A 15,615-nucleotide genomic window follows, 5' to 3' on the forward strand; every position below is an offset into this window, starting at 1 on the left:
TACATACAGTCAATATGTTAGATTTAACCAGAGTTGGGTAGATATTTTAAAGTATCATATCAATTTTCATATCATTACTTAGTATTTGTAATTATCATTTTAAATAACTCTATAATATTCTGCTGAGTAAAGATACTGTAGTTTACCTAACTTCCTCTTTTATTACTACTTTCAGTTTCTGATTCAAATGACATCATTCATAGTCACTAACAAATCAGACATTATATGAAAAAAATCCTGGTAGAATTCTGTTTTTACATTCTACTTACTGATTTTTAAATTTTACGTGTTATGTGTATGTACTGTTAATCTGTGTACAATTATGTAGTAAAAGCATCACAATATTTTCTCTTAAAAGTAGCATGTTGTATTAATGCTTTGAAGAAAAGTCTTGAGTATTTGTCAATTGATAATTAACAACAGTGTATTTTGTGATTTCCTCTTATTCTACATGAAAAGTGTACAGTGTAACATTAAAATCTTTAGACATGTAAAAATATACTAATATTTTAATTTTTAATAAGGAATATAGATTTTGTTTTATATAAATGATTTTTAGATTTAATATTTAGCTATCATTAAAAATATAGTTTTATCTAGTACAATGAATTAAATTTTGAATTATATTTGGTTTTGATATATGAAAGTCATTTAAAATTTTTTATAATTTTAGAATAGTCTTTTTGATATTTGTATTGAGTTATTTTGAAATTTGCCATCATTCTTAAACAACATTTCTGAAGAATTGAAAAACACATAGTTCTGTTGTATTATATACTCCAGTAACATATTAAAAGGAGATATTTTTGATATCTTTTGTTTTAAAAGCTTTTTAAAACTAGTTTTTATATGATTTTTTTACAATGGTTAAGTTTTATCTTATGCATGCTTTTATTGAATGCCATGAAAATAATTTTAAATATTGCTGATGTAAAATAGAAGTATGTAATGAACAACTTTTTAAGTAGAACTCTAGATTCTGATTTGTTTTATGAAAACTAGTAATAAATAATATGTAAAACTTTGCTGAAAAAGTAAAGAAAATGGGTATAGTTCTTTTTTGACCTCCAGGATTAACCTATTTGAATTAATATGAATTAAATGTTTATATTGTCTGTTTTCTGATTCTGAATTTTATGTATATACATTTTAAAATAATTATTTTACAGTTACCTTCCCTGGTTTGAAGTGTATTACAAGCTTCTAAATACTCTTGCAGATTACTTGGCTAAGGAACTGGTAAGCTATTTTTTCCCCATTTTTAAACTGTAGTAAAATATTTATAACACAAAACTGACCATTTTAACCATTTTTAAGTGTATAGTTTTGTGACATTAAGTACATTAATGTTGATCTGCAATCATCAATCATACATCTTTTTTTCTTGCCAGTCTAAAACTCTGTCTGTATGCATTAAACAGTATCTACTAATTCCTCCCCAACCCTCACCATCCCTGGCAACCACCATTGTATCATCTGTATGAATTTGAATAGTCTATGTATCTCATATAAGTGGACTCACACAGTATTTGTCCTTATTTGCCAAGTGACTGGCTTATTTCATTTAGCATAACGTCTTCAAGATTCATCCATGTTGTAGCATGTGTCAGAATTTTTTCTTTTTAAGACTGAATATGAATACACCCCAGTTTGTTCATTCCTTCTTCTGTCAATGGACACTGAGGGGTGCTTCCTCTCCTTTTTGGCTATTGTGAATAATACAGCTATGAAAATGTTTGTACAAATAATGTTCCAGCCCTTGGGTTCAATTATTTTGGGTATATACCTAAAAGTGGAATTACTGGGTAGTATGGTAATTTTGCATTTAATTTTTTTGAGGAGTCATGAGAGCATTTTCCACAGTGGCCACACTATTTTTCATTCCCATCAGTAATGTACAAGGGTTCTGTTTCCCTCACAATCTTGCCAATACTTGCTCTTTTCTTTTCTCTTTTCTTTTCTTTTCTTTTTTGGTTAATAGTGTCGTAATGTGTGTGCAAAGTGGTGTATTGTGGTTTTAATTTGCATTTCCTTAATGGTTAGTGATATTGGACATTTACTTGCCATTTTTATATCTTCTTTGGAGAAGGTCTTTAATTGTGCAGACAGAAAATTGCAACCCAGGATAAATGCTCTGGGAACACAGCAAGCATCACCTAAGTCAACCTGGAGAGTCAGGAAAAGTCTCTAGAGAAGTACTTGTTGGAACTCTTTTATCTGTGTCTCAATAGCAAATAGGTATTGAGTCAAAAGTTGTAGAAGGTCTGTTCAAGTCCTTTGCCCATTTTTAAATCATGCTGCGTTTTTTGTTGTTGAATTGTAGGAGTTCTTCATATATTCAAATATTCATTTCTTATTAGATAGATGATTTGCGAGTATTCTATCCCAATCTGTGGTTTGCCTGCCTTTTTGTTCTTTTGATAGTATTGTTTGATGCACAAAAGTTTTTAATTTTAATGAAGTCCAATTTATCTACTTTTTATCTTTTGTTGCCTGTGCTTTTGCTGTCATATCCAAGAAATCTTTTCCAAATCCAGTCTTTCAAAGCTTTCTTCATATGTTTTCTTCTAAGAATTTTATAGTTTTAGTTCTCAATAAAAGTCTTTATGCTTTTTTTTCTTAAAAAATAGAAATAAAAGCTGAAGTTTGCTTTTGAATGAACAAAATTCTCTGGGATAATGATTTTAATTTTTTTTTTGCTTGATCTTTGATTTTTTTTTTAAATTTTTTTGGAGACAGAGTCTTTGCTCTGTTGCCCAGAGCTGGAGCGCTGTGGTACAATCATCACTCACTGCAGCCTCAGCCTCCTAGGATCAAGCAATCCACTTACCTCAGTCTCCCAGTTAGCTGGAACTATGGGTGTGTGCCACCACAGATAGCTAATTTTAAAATTTTTTTTGTACAGATGGAGTCTTACTATGTTGCTTAGGCTGGTCTCAAATTCTTGGCCTCAAGGGATCTTCCTGCCTCTGCTTCCCATCTGCCAAGCCTGGCCATTCTTTGATGTTTTTAACAAGAGCTAATTTACTAAAACATTAGATATGCTATTTGATACAATTTAATTGAAATAAAATGTGTTTTAAAAGTTCTTTATAATTGTCTATTGTCTATTAATTTTTGCATTTAGGGTGTGCTCTCCATTCTCTGGTTATCTGTTTAAATTCTTATTTGGCACTCTATCACTCTTGACATTGTGGTTTTCTGGATTTCCCTGACATTATCTCTTCTTTGTTTTACTTATGTCCTCAGCTTCTCTTTTGGGCCTTTTTTGCCCATCTAGACCTAAAGTTTTGGTGTTATTTATCTTATATTCTTGGTTCTCTTTTCTCTAGATACTATTTATGGGTATTTCAGACACACTCTTTATCTACATACCACTCTTTTCTCTTCAATATGAACTTTCTGAAAACTGATTTTATTCCACTGCTTACAATCGCTTCATAGTCTCCTCTTTTTCTCAGAATAAAATTTAAACTTGTATGCAGCATGACATATAATAACTTTATGATCTGGCTTCTGACCTTCTCTTCAAATTAATCTGCTCCCACTCATCTGCTGCACATAATGTACTATCTAATTATTTTGAGCCACTTAAATTTCCCAGAACATAACTCTATACAGTTGTGATAGATTACAGACCACTCACTAATTGTTACTGGTAGAATACTTATCTTTTAAGAGTTAATGGGCCGGGCGCGGTGGCTCACGCCTGTAATCCCAGCACTTTGGGAGGCTGAGGCAGGCGGATCACGAGGTCAGGAGATAGAGACCATCCTGGCTAACACTGTGAAACCCCGTCTCTAATAAAAATACAAAAAAATTAGCCTGGTGTGGTGGCGGGTGCCTGTAGTCCCAGCTACTCAGGAGGCTGAGGCAGGAGAATGGCATGAACCCAGGAGGCGGAGCTTGCAGTGAACCGAGATCGCGCCAGTGCACTCCAGCCTGGGCGACAGAGCGAGACTCCATCTCAAAAAAAAAAAAAAAAAAGAGTTAATGTAGCTATCTGTTGAAACAAACCTAATTTCAGCACAAGTACCTCTCTAGAGACTTTTCCTGACTCTCCAGGTTAAGTTAGGTGATGCTTTCTGTAGGTTACACTGGGTTGTAACTGTGTCTGCACAACTAAAGTAATAATTGAGAATTGGAGCTGTGCTATCTCTGTGTCTCCCATAGCAAATAGATATTGAGTCAAAAGGTGTAGAATAAATAAAAATACGTTAGAAAGTTTCTAATATTCAGTTTTTAGCTCTCCATTTTATAATTGTAGAAACTAATATCCAGCTATTGTGACTTTTTTGTTCACTGGATTCTGTATGCCCGTGCTTTAACGTCAATCATAGACAAAATTGTTGATGAAATTTTTAAAATAGGAATATAGTGAGACAGAATGTTATTTCCCTCACTCTAAATTTTTCCATAGGAAAAGCTTATTTTCAGCTTTTTAGTATACGATCATTTATTTCTTTATATTGTTTTAAAAGTTCTGTTGACTGAATCTGGAGGAAAATATCCTCCTGGGCGTAGTATTTTGAGTTTTTATTTAATTTTTAAAAATTATATAGTTTTGGTAGATACAGTTCAGCTAAAATGGTATAGACATTTCTGTCTGCCCAGTATGGCGAAACAGGCACTATGTTAAACATGGATGCAGACTATATTTGAAAATAAGCTTGTAAGAATAAAAATTAGTGATTTTGATAAATCAGCTGAAATCCTTCGTTTGCCTTAAGTGGTGGTGGTCACAAGTAAAGGTGAGTGTGGTCACTTTAGAATTAAAATCTTTATAAATGTTCCCAGGAAACTTAATGCAGTATTGATAATACAGAGGTAACTGGGCTTTTGGCAATGTGGTTTGATTGAACCCTGAAATCCTGGATTTAAATTCTTTTTTTTTTTTTTTTTTTGAGATGGAGTCACGCTCTGTCACCCAGGCTGAAGTGCAGTGGTGCGATCTCATCTCACTGCAACCTCCACCTCCCGGGTTCAAGCGATTATTCTGCCTCACCCTCCCAAGTAGATGGGACTACAGGCATGTGCCACCACGCCTGGATAATTTTTATATTTTTAGTAGAGACGCGGTTTCACTGTATTGGCCAGGCTGATCTCAAACTCCTGACCTCTTGATCCACCCCCCTCGGCCCCCCAAAGTGCTGGGGATTACAGGCGGGAGCCATCACTCCCGGCCTAAGTTATATTTTCTAATAATCTTGTGACTTTGATTAAAGTACAGTGTTTATAAGTCAGATAATCAGTTCTGTCACTTGGAAAGTAAGGGAGGTATTATTTATATAAATAGGATTTAAATGTGTTATTAAGGTAGTCCTTTTACTGTTCTAAAATTGTCAACCAATTTCTTATAATGTAATTGCAAGTTTTAATGTTTGTCAAAAGTCTAGTTGTTTATGTGTATGTGTTTGTGCATGTAAATATTTTTCTCTATATAGTTGATTGCTTAATTCTATGAAGTATATTTTAACATCATTTTACAGTTGAATAATTTTATGTGGAAGCTGTACAGACATTCACTTGCCTAAGAAAATAACTGGAAATACAACTATTTATTTTTTTGCAATGAAAAGTCAAAACCAGAATTCTGGTTAAATTATTCATGATAATTTCTTGTTCTTTGTTTTTGTGAATGTACATGTGGAATTCACATTAATTATATTAGTTGTCTAAATTTTGAATACTTTTCCTTTATTTAGTAATTTTAGTAACTCTTACTGATAAATTATTATCTCCATACTGTGTATCTTTCTTTTTTCCTGAAACCATCAGTAATACTGGAATACATAAAAGAAAATAGCTATGAGCAAATTTATATAATTTTGTCTTTCTGAGAAGAGGAAATAGGGGAGGCTCCATTTGTGTTCTTTATTTGAGGAAGAAATAAGTTTATAGCATTAATTAAACCAGAAATAAATCTGTAATTGTAGTACTTTTTTCTGTTCATTTCTAATTCAGTGCCATAGGTTAATTAAGTAACTTTTACAGTTCAAGTTTTCCTTACTTGATCAATGTAAGAAAGTGCAAAGAATTTTTAAAAGCTAGTCTAAAAATTTTTGTACCTATAAGAATTTTGTATAAACAGATTATCAATATGATCCACAATTTTCTATGGTATGCTTCATTGTTTAAAAGTCCAAGAGGTAAATTATTTATTTCACAGTCCTTCTACAAGGTAATTCTAAAACATAACCATATGAGCCTCTTTTACAAAAGGGATTGGTATTATCTGCAGTATTCTCTGATACATTTCGTTGTTTAAGTGATCAAGAAATACATTGTTTTTGGTCTTTTTATGTCATTCTGAAGAGTACTTCAAATAGGTAGTTTTGAATGAATACTTTTGAAAGTAGTTACAGAGTTCTGATTTATTAAGTTTTGGTATAAGTGGATAGACAAGGCATAAGAAAGATCGTGAGAAGTCTATGTCTCGTATCCAAACTTATTCAAATTGCTAACTTCTCTAAACAATTGCCTTTTCCTTTGATTTATTCTCTCCAACATGAAAATAGAGAATAAGGGTAGTTATGTCTATAAAAATCTTTGTATATTTATTACTGGATTTGTAGTATGTGATGCAGAAAAATTGAGGGTGCACATCAAGGCATATTATTATTATACAAATCCTATGAAGTAGATTTGTTGTATGTTTTATTTAATCCCATTTATTGTGGGTCAAGTAGTGACCAGTAGCAATGTAGAAAAGAAATATTTAGAATAACCTCTACATTGCATTTCAGTGCAATAATCTTACTTAAATTGTTTCTATTCCTTAAAAATTGCTTTGGGATTTTAAAATGAAAATGGAAAATGAGAGTACTCTGTGATCTGATAAAAAGTTGTATTACTATTTTTATTCAATCCAGTTGTTCTTATTGGATTTAATGATTTAGATAATTTCTTTTTATAGCATTAGTATATTTTATAATAACTAAGTTTTTCAAATACACATTTATACTAAATAGAAATATTGCCATTATTCTTCTGGATAAAGGGATTTAAATATGTTTTCATATTTATTAGACTCCAATATTTGAATTTCAGGTATTTGAACTGTTTCTGTGGAAAACATTTATATAAAATATGTCTAATATGAAAAGCCATAGTAGACTTTTATCAAGTAGTTTTAATTGCAGTTGCTTGGTATATGTTTTATTTATAAAATGTACTTTTTCTTTTGCCCTAGGAAAGTGATTTGAATGAAACTCTCAAATCACTGTATAACCACCCAGTACCAAAGGCAAATACTCCTGTAAATTTGAGTGTGGTAAGTATTCAATCAGTAATTGTTTTTGGGAGTCATAGCTACGTCTCAATTTCGTTAAGAGCATGTGAACCTTCAGGCAATTCTTTATCAAGTCATCTCTGCTTTCAGGAAGACTTCATTGCTAGTACTAACATAACAAGGTGATAATATTGTGTCTTTTTAACATGCTGTAATTATCATAACTTGATATATCAAGTGTGTTGAATTTAAAAAATTTTATTGTAAACTAAAAGTAACCAAATCTATGAGGATATTTCACTTTTAAGAAACACTGATTTGGCCGGGCCCGGTGGCTCATGGGTGTAATCCCAGCACTTTGGGAGGCCGAGGCGGGTGGATCACAAGGTCAGGAGATCGAGACCATCTTGGCTAACACGGTGAAACGCTGTCTCTACTAAAAATACAAAAAATTAGCCGGGCGTGGTGGCAGGCGCCTGTAGTCCCAGCTACTCAGGAGGCCGAGGCAGGAGAATGGCGTGAACCTGGGAGGCGGTGCTTACAGTCAGCCGAGATCATGCCACTGCACTCCAGCCTGGGTGACAGAGCAAGACTCCGTCTCAAAAAAAAAAAAAAAAAAAAAGGAACATTGATTTTCAGGTGTAATCCGTGCATTATAAAGGAATATACACACATGCTTAATAACCCTCCTAAAATGAAAACAGTACTTAGTAAGAATAGAAAATGACATATAACATATAAATATGTGATAAAAATTCTGGGTGAAAGTTTCATCTTATTTCCCTGTACAGTAATATGTCTTCTAGTATAATCACAAAATACTGGAAATATGATTGAATTGCTGTTTGTCAGACAACAAGCCTGTGATGGGATAGATTATTTATTGTACTATTGAAACTTTTAATGAAGTGTACCATCTATATCTAAAAACACTCATGTTTTGGGAGTTTTTGTAAATTCTTAAAGTTCAAAACCATAAAATATGGATGTTTTTATTAATTTTCTTCATGGTTTTGGCATACAGGCTAGACTATTAAAATTTATTTATATTAATTTTGTTTCTTCTAAAATAATAAACTTTTCCTAATAAAGAATAAAAAATATAATGTCGCAAGAGAAAATGAGAGAAAAGCTAACTCAAAGTATATATAATAGTAAGTCTTTTGTGTTTTTGTGAGACAGGGAAGTTGTTATCTTTATTATATTTTCTTTGGTAATAACTTTTGTCTTTTTAAAAATTAATTAATTTTTTAATTTTTCCATAAGTTATTGGGGTACAGGTGGTGTTTGGTTACATGAGTAAGTTCTTTAGGTGAGTCGTGATATTTTGGTGCACCCATCACTCTAGCAGTATACACTACACCATATTCATAGTCTTTTATCCCTCACCCTCCCTCCACTCTTCTCCCCAAGTCCCCAAAGTCCATTATATCATTCTTACGCTTTTGCGTCCTCATAGCTTAGCTACCACATATCAGTGAGAACATATGATGTTTGATTTTCCATTCCTGAGGCACTTCACTTAGAATAATAGTCTTCAGTCTCATCCAGGTTGCTGCAAATGCGGTTAATTCATTCCTTTTTATGGCTGAGTAGTATTCCATCATGTATATATATACCGCAGTTTCTTTATCCACTTGTTGATTACTGGTCATTTGGGTTGATTCCACAATTTTGCAGTTGTGAAGTGTGCTGCTATAAACGTGTGTGCAAGTATGTTTTTCATGTAATGACTTTTTTCCTCTTGATAGATACCCAGTACTGGGATTGCTAGATCAGATGGTAGTTCTACTTTTAGTTCTTTAAGGAATCTCAACACTGTTTTTCATAGTGGCTGTACTAGTTTACATTCCCACCAGCAGTGTAGAAGTGTTCTTTGATCACCACATCCAGGCCAACATCTGTTATTGATGTGGATGCAGTGATCATGTGATCAGTTTAATATTTGTTTAGTAGATGTGTGAGGATCATATTTTGGGATAACTACATGTGTAAGAAGTTTTAAACATTGAAAAGTTATGTTTTATTGCTGTTTGCTAAATAATATGGTGACTGATGTTTACAAAAGTATTTTGATTTTTTGATTATGACCATTCTTGCAAAAGTAAGGTGGTATCACATTGTGGTTTTGATTTGCATTTCCCTGATTCATTAGTGATGTTAAGCTTTTTTTTTTTCATATGTTTGTTGGCCATTTGAATATCTTCTTTTGAGAAATGTCTACTCATGTCCTTAGCTCACTTTTTAATGGGATTGTTTCTTCTTACTGATTTGTTTGAATTCATTGTAGATTCTGGATGTCAAATGTATAGACTGTGAAGATTTTCTCCCATTCTGTGTGTTGTCTGTTTACTCTGCTTACTGTACCTTTTGCCCTGCGAAAGCTCTTTAGCTTAATTAAGTCCCAACTATTTATCTTTGTTTTTATTGCATTTGCTTTTGGTTTCTTGGTCATGAAATCCTTGCCTAAGCCAATGTCTAGAAGGGTTTTCCCCGTGTTATATTCTAGAAGTTTTACAGTTTCAGATCTTATATTTAAGTCCTTAATCCATCTTGAGTTGGTTTTTGTATAAGCTGAGAGATGAGGATCCAGTTTCATTCTCCTACATATGGCTAGCCAATTATCCCAGCACCATTTGTTGAAAAGAGTGTCATTTCTCTGCTTTATGTTTTTGTTTGCTTTGTCGAAGATCAGCTGGCTGTTAGTATTTGGGTTTATTTCTGGGTTCTCTATTCTGTTCCATTTGTCTATGTGTCTTGAGCAAATTTCATCCTGTGATTTCTTGTGATAGTAGTGTTCTCTTACATTATTCCATTTTTTAACCACTACTATTAGTAGTAGACTAAGGTGGTTAGCACCTTAGTTCTGGTGCTTAGTACTTCAAAGAATTCTTAGTCTAGAGCCTCTCCTTCCAGTCATTTCTACAAAAGACTGTCAGATGAAACTTACGCTATATAAAGTCTCCTGTTGAAAACCTTTTGTAGCTCCCCATTTTCTATAGAATTTGTCCAAACTTTGGCCAGGCTTTCAGGACCATCCATTTTTTAGATTCAATCCAACTTTTAATTTTCCTCCTCTATTCTGGTCACATTGCTTTGTTCAGCTTCTTGAATGAACATCATGCTTTCCTTTTGGACTAAAGCCTCTTTGTTGACTGTGTTGTTAGTCTAGAACTTGCTCAGTCTTCAACTTTGTGAAACCTCTTGTCATACAACTTAATGCAGTGTTTTTTCTTTCCTGTGACCCTCTCTGCTGCTTTATGTCTGCATCTTCTTTTGTTGCACACTGTCAAAGTGGAAAGGTTTAATAGTCATTTGTAGACTGGGTGATAAAAGACTAAGGATAACCTGGAATTTTTAACCCAAATTTGGGAGTCAGCAGCAGACGTAGTTGTAGCTATTTAAAGGATAAAATATAGAAGAGCACAGAGCAGAGGCTAAGTTGTAATTGCCCAAATAGGCTATAGGTAAAAGGAAAGGAGATCCAGTGAAAGAATTGGGGGAAAGAGCAGTTAAGGAGAAACTTAGACTTGTAGGTCATTGATGCCCAAAGAATCCAAGGTTTATAGTCAGTGGAAATACAGTAGAAAGACCAAGGGAAAGGTCAAGGAGAATAAAGAAGAGCCTGGGATTTTCCAAAAAATGGTAATTTTTCTTTGAAAGTGTTATATTTATAAAGTTATTCTAACACTCTTAAAGAGTTAAGGAAAATAAAGGTGCTAAGACAGTGGAGGTGGCATTAATGAGAAATACAAATGTGTTCTCCCTTTAAATTTGAGTATCATATTTGCTCAGGGGTAAATAAATACCTTACAAAAATACATCTCAAAACTACCAACTATTGAAACACTTTATCTTTATTAATAAGAATGATAAATTAAAGATTTTTACCCCTTTTTACCTAGGATTAGAAGATTTGGGGTTAAGTTACAGTCACTAAGTGTGTAATGTTAGTCAAGAAAGTTAATCTCTTTAGATGATCCTTTTTTTCCATTTGAGAAATCGAGCATGTCAACTTTTGAGAAAGTTGTTTTGGTAATCAAATAAAATGATATATCTAGATATACCATGAAGAGCTATTCAGGTGTTGGTTGGTAGTAAATTGAAGTTTCATCTCATATGGAGAAAATACTTTCTTCTGAAATAGCTAAATTGTAGCTGAAATAATCTTGTCAAAGGAATTTGAGTGGCTGTGTTCTGTTCCTATGTATAATAGTTATTTCCATAATTAAGCCTTCTTATACACACTTGAATTAATAGTCTGATAGTTTCAAGTCTTGTATACCTATTTTAAAGTTAAGATATCTTTTTTTTTTTTTTTTCTTTTGAAGTGGAGTTTCGCTCTTGTTGCCTGGGCTGGAAAACAATGGCGTGATCTCAGCTCAGTGCAAACTCCACCTCCAGTTTTGAGCGATTCTCCTGCCTCGGCCTCCTGAGTAGCTGGAATTAAAGGCACCCGCCACCACACCGGGCTAATTTTGTATATTTAGTAGAGATGGGGTTTCACCATGTTGGTCAGGCTGGTCTCAAACTCCTAATCTCAGATGTTCTGCCCACCTTGGCCTCCCAAAGTGCTGGGAGTACAGGCGTGAGCCACTGCATCCGGCCTAGTTATAATATCTTAAGTATTGATAAAATCAGCTGTTATGTTTGTTTACCATGAATAATTAATTGCATTTGATTTCAATAACAGACACCTCAAGTACTGTATCTGGTGTTACACTGTTAAATAAGTGACAAATTTGGGACTAGGACACTTGTCTTCAGCTACTAGAGGAGATTTTAGTTTTATGATGCAAGATTAAAATGGATGATTATGGAAGTTTTTGTTCCTGTACAAGTGGATAATGGCCATTAGTAATCAGAGATTTTTATAAAAAGTTAATGTCTAATGAGAATGCTTTTTTTTGAAACATTTCAAAATCGTTAAATATCCACAGCATTCTCTACTCTTGTAATATGAAAATACTTTCATTAGGATTTTTCTAGCATAAAATTAGCAAATCAGCATTTAAAATAATATTTATAATTAGTATTATTCAAGTATTTTTTAGTGGCTAATTTGGCTACATGGGTTTGTCTCAATTACACAGCGAATTGTTGTGTAAGCTTCTCCCATGAAAGTAAAATATTCATTTTTTTCTCTCATGTATTATAAGAACCAAGAGATATTTATTGCCTGTGAGCAAGTTCTGAAAGATCAGCCTGCTCTAGTACCGGTGAGTTAAAAGGACATTGGCTTCTAAAAATCGCTATTAAATAGGAAAAATAATCATTTATTTCACTATGCCTTTAAGCTTCACTCCAGCCCTTTGGGAAATGGTAAATTTGACTCTTTTAAGAAAATTAATCATTTGGAATATATAATATTTTCTGTTTATACCATCTTTTAAAGCGTAATTTTATGAAATATAGTACTATTAAAAACTATTCCAAATAAAAGTAGGTTATAGAGACCAAAATCTTTACATATTCTCCATTTTCAGTAGTAGTAATTTTAAAGTATATTCGCAGCACGAGATTTGTCACACTTTTTGGTCCCAAGATCACAAAAGATCTTGTGATTTATCTCCTATTGTTCTTCTACCCTGGAAAATTATACATTATGACTGTGTTAACTAGCCTTGTTCAGACTAGTTTAACTGTGCTCAAATATTGGCTAAAATGTTTCTTTTCTAATCATTAATAATAAGATAGTATTAAATATGTCCTTATGTGATTAAGATATTAAAATAATTTTGGAGATTAATATGAACAGAAAATAAAACTTTTTTGATGATTAAATTGCACTTTGATTCTGGGTGGTAAAATTTGGGAACATTGTGGGAAACGTGAAGGCATATATACACAATGTATTCTTTACGTAAGTATTGTGATGAACTGTTTTACTTCTTTGAACATTACAGAAGCTAATTAATATTTGGCAGATGTGTAACAATCATATTTTGGGATTACTACATGTTTAAGAAGTTTTAAACATTGAAAAATTATGTTTTATTGCTATTTGCTAAATAATAGGGTGGTTGATGTTTACAAAAGAGATTTCTTGTGACTTACCATAGAAACTCAGGAATCCTAATAGATTTTGATATATATTTGGTTAGCAAGCTTTAATTTTTCCAGTCTACCTCAACTAAATGTGTTTTAATAATATATATGTTTATATGTATGTATAGGTGTATATGTCTCTATATACTATATATACACATACGTATATATGTATATATGTACAAAATAAACCTTTCAGTAATGTACTCTTTTTTTGCCTTAACATTTTTTCCTTATTTTTATTTTGATTTTAAGATCAAATATTTTTAACCAAGTCTTAACTTTTTGTATGGTAATGTAATTGTTAAATCTCATATAAACCTGCTAACTCATTTAAGAATCTCTCAAATTCAACAAATCCTGAATGTCAGTCCATGGCATTTATTAATTTACTCAATATGTTTTTTCTGATTTTCATTACAAATTATATGTTACCAGTTTTAATTATCTTTTTCATATGTGATTTATTTGTATTGATTAGCATTCCTACTTCATTGCCCCTGATGTAACTGGACTCCCAACAATACCCGAGAGTGTAAGTTTCCTATTTTCTACTTTAATTATTCTTATATTATTAATTTTGTTTATTTTGGTCTCACTGTTTATGCATTTTTATATAGAGAAATAGGATACATTGTAATTATCTGTGTTTGTGAGAAATAATGAAGAAATAAGGAATAACGATATTATTTTCTTTTCTTCCTTTTATATCTGCCCCTTTACCTTCTTCTTAATATCTGGTTGTGGATAAGGAAAATTAAAGACAATAATATAAGGAAAACTATTTCTGTCAGTTGTAGTAATTAGGTAGGATCACATATATTCAATTAGGTCTTCAGCTTCACTGTGTATGATAGAAGAGATACCTCAGGAGATGGCTTCTACTTGTGGAGAAGAATTCTAGCAATGGGAAATGTCTTCACACAAATCGTTATTTTAGTGAAATTGACATAGTATTTTATATTCCTTGTATATAATGCTTCAAATAGTAGATGAACTGTTCTTAATTTCCTGATTTTAATTTAAAGTAATACATATCTTGCAAGGTTTGGTGGCTATTGTAAGAAATTTTAAAAATTGCTAAAATTTTCATTTTATTTAGAGTCCTAATTCTAGCCATACTAGAAATATTTTCAGTATTTTAATAGTTATTACACATTAGTATTTTGTAGAAATGTTTAGATAGAGAAGTCAAAGTAACAAATACGCTTTTATGATTTTGGATAACTGTGTGGAAATGAAATATTCCCTTATGTAATTTTTCTTCAGCTTCCCTTGGAAAGTTAAAATGAATCAGTAGGAATAATTCAATCAAAAGTAAAGGAAAAAGCAACAGGAAAAAAATATTTCAATATATACTTATTATTTACTTTGGGATTCTAGTGTTTTTCCAAATGTTTTCAAATGTACTGTTTGGTTTCTAAAAGCACTTGGGTAGTGAAGGAAGTCCAAGAAGACAATTGTAAATTTTCTGATATCAAACCAAGACTGTCAATGGTGTTTTCAGTACAGATGGATCCAAAAAACCCTTATGAAAAGCTTTGCATCAAGTTGCTCGTATGGGCCTGAGATAGATAATCAAAGCTCTCAGGTTACATAATAGATCCTAAAGTCTTGACTGCTGTACATTGTGGGCCAGGTACTCCTTGTTAATGTTTTCTTTAAGGCTGACTGACCATGCCTTGACTTATATGACCCTTGTCCCTTCACTTCAGAGTTTCAAAGTCAAATTTGCTTCCGTCTACTCTCTCTTCTATTTACCTTTCTCTTACGTTTACTAACAAATAATAGCTTGATTTAACAAATGTCACATTTTAAAAAAATGATTACTTTGAAAGTTTCAAAGAAACAAACATTCAAAGGAAAAACTGCCACTGAGAATGTGTATTTTTCCGTGTTTATTAACATGTTTTATTTTGCAGAAAGTCCTCTTTAGGGAAAAGAAAGCAAGAGAATAAGCATAAGGCAGCACTCTATGTTGAGAAATAATTCCCCAAATAAAGATTACCTTTCTTTTAGATTATAGGAAATATACTAATCTTGAATGACTTGAATTTTTTTTTTTTTTTTTTTTTTTTTTTGAGACGGAGTCTTTCTCTGTCCCCCAGGCTGGAGTGCAGTTGCGCGATCTCGGCTCACTGCAAGCTCCGCCTCCTGGGTTCACGCCATTCTCCTGCCTCAGCCTCCCGAGTAGCTGGGATTACAAGCGCCTGCCACCACGCCCGGCTAATTTTTTGTATTTTTAGTAGAGACGGGGTTTCACCGTGTTAGCCAGGATGGTCTCGATCTCCTGACCTCGTGATCCTCCCGCCTTGGCCTCCCAAAGTGCTGGGATT

General features: G+C 32.6%; 1 protein-coding gene across 12 annotated transcripts in view; it reads left to right on the forward strand.

Moving 5' to 3' along the window:
* The window catches only part of DENND1B (DENN domain containing 1B), a 292,006-nt gene that overhangs the window by 134,676 nt on the left and 141,715 nt on the right, over positions 1-15,615 (forward strand). For 6 of the 12 annotated variants that reach the window (XM_055234175.2, XM_063613728.1, XM_055234176.2 and 3 more), the window contains 4 exons: positions 1,170-1,239; positions 7,193-7,273; positions 12,391-12,450; positions 13,761-13,814. In XM_055234175.2, coding sequence (XP_055090150.1) covers positions 1,170-1,239; positions 7,193-7,273; positions 12,391-12,450; positions 13,761-13,814 — 265 coding nt within the window. The remainder of the gene's footprint in view (positions 1-1,169; positions 1,240-7,192; positions 7,274-12,390; positions 12,451-13,760; positions 13,815-15,615) is intronic. The other 6 variants (XM_055234177.2, XM_063613729.1, XM_055234178.2 and 3 more) reach the window with 1 other exon arrangement.

The sequence above is a fragment of the Symphalangus syndactylus genome, chromosome 19 (assembly GCF_028878055.3).
Source record: "Symphalangus syndactylus isolate Jambi chromosome 19, NHGRI_mSymSyn1-v2.1_pri, whole genome shotgun sequence".
Classification (NCBI taxonomy): Eukaryota; Metazoa; Chordata; class Mammalia; order Primates; family Hylobatidae; genus Symphalangus; species Symphalangus syndactylus.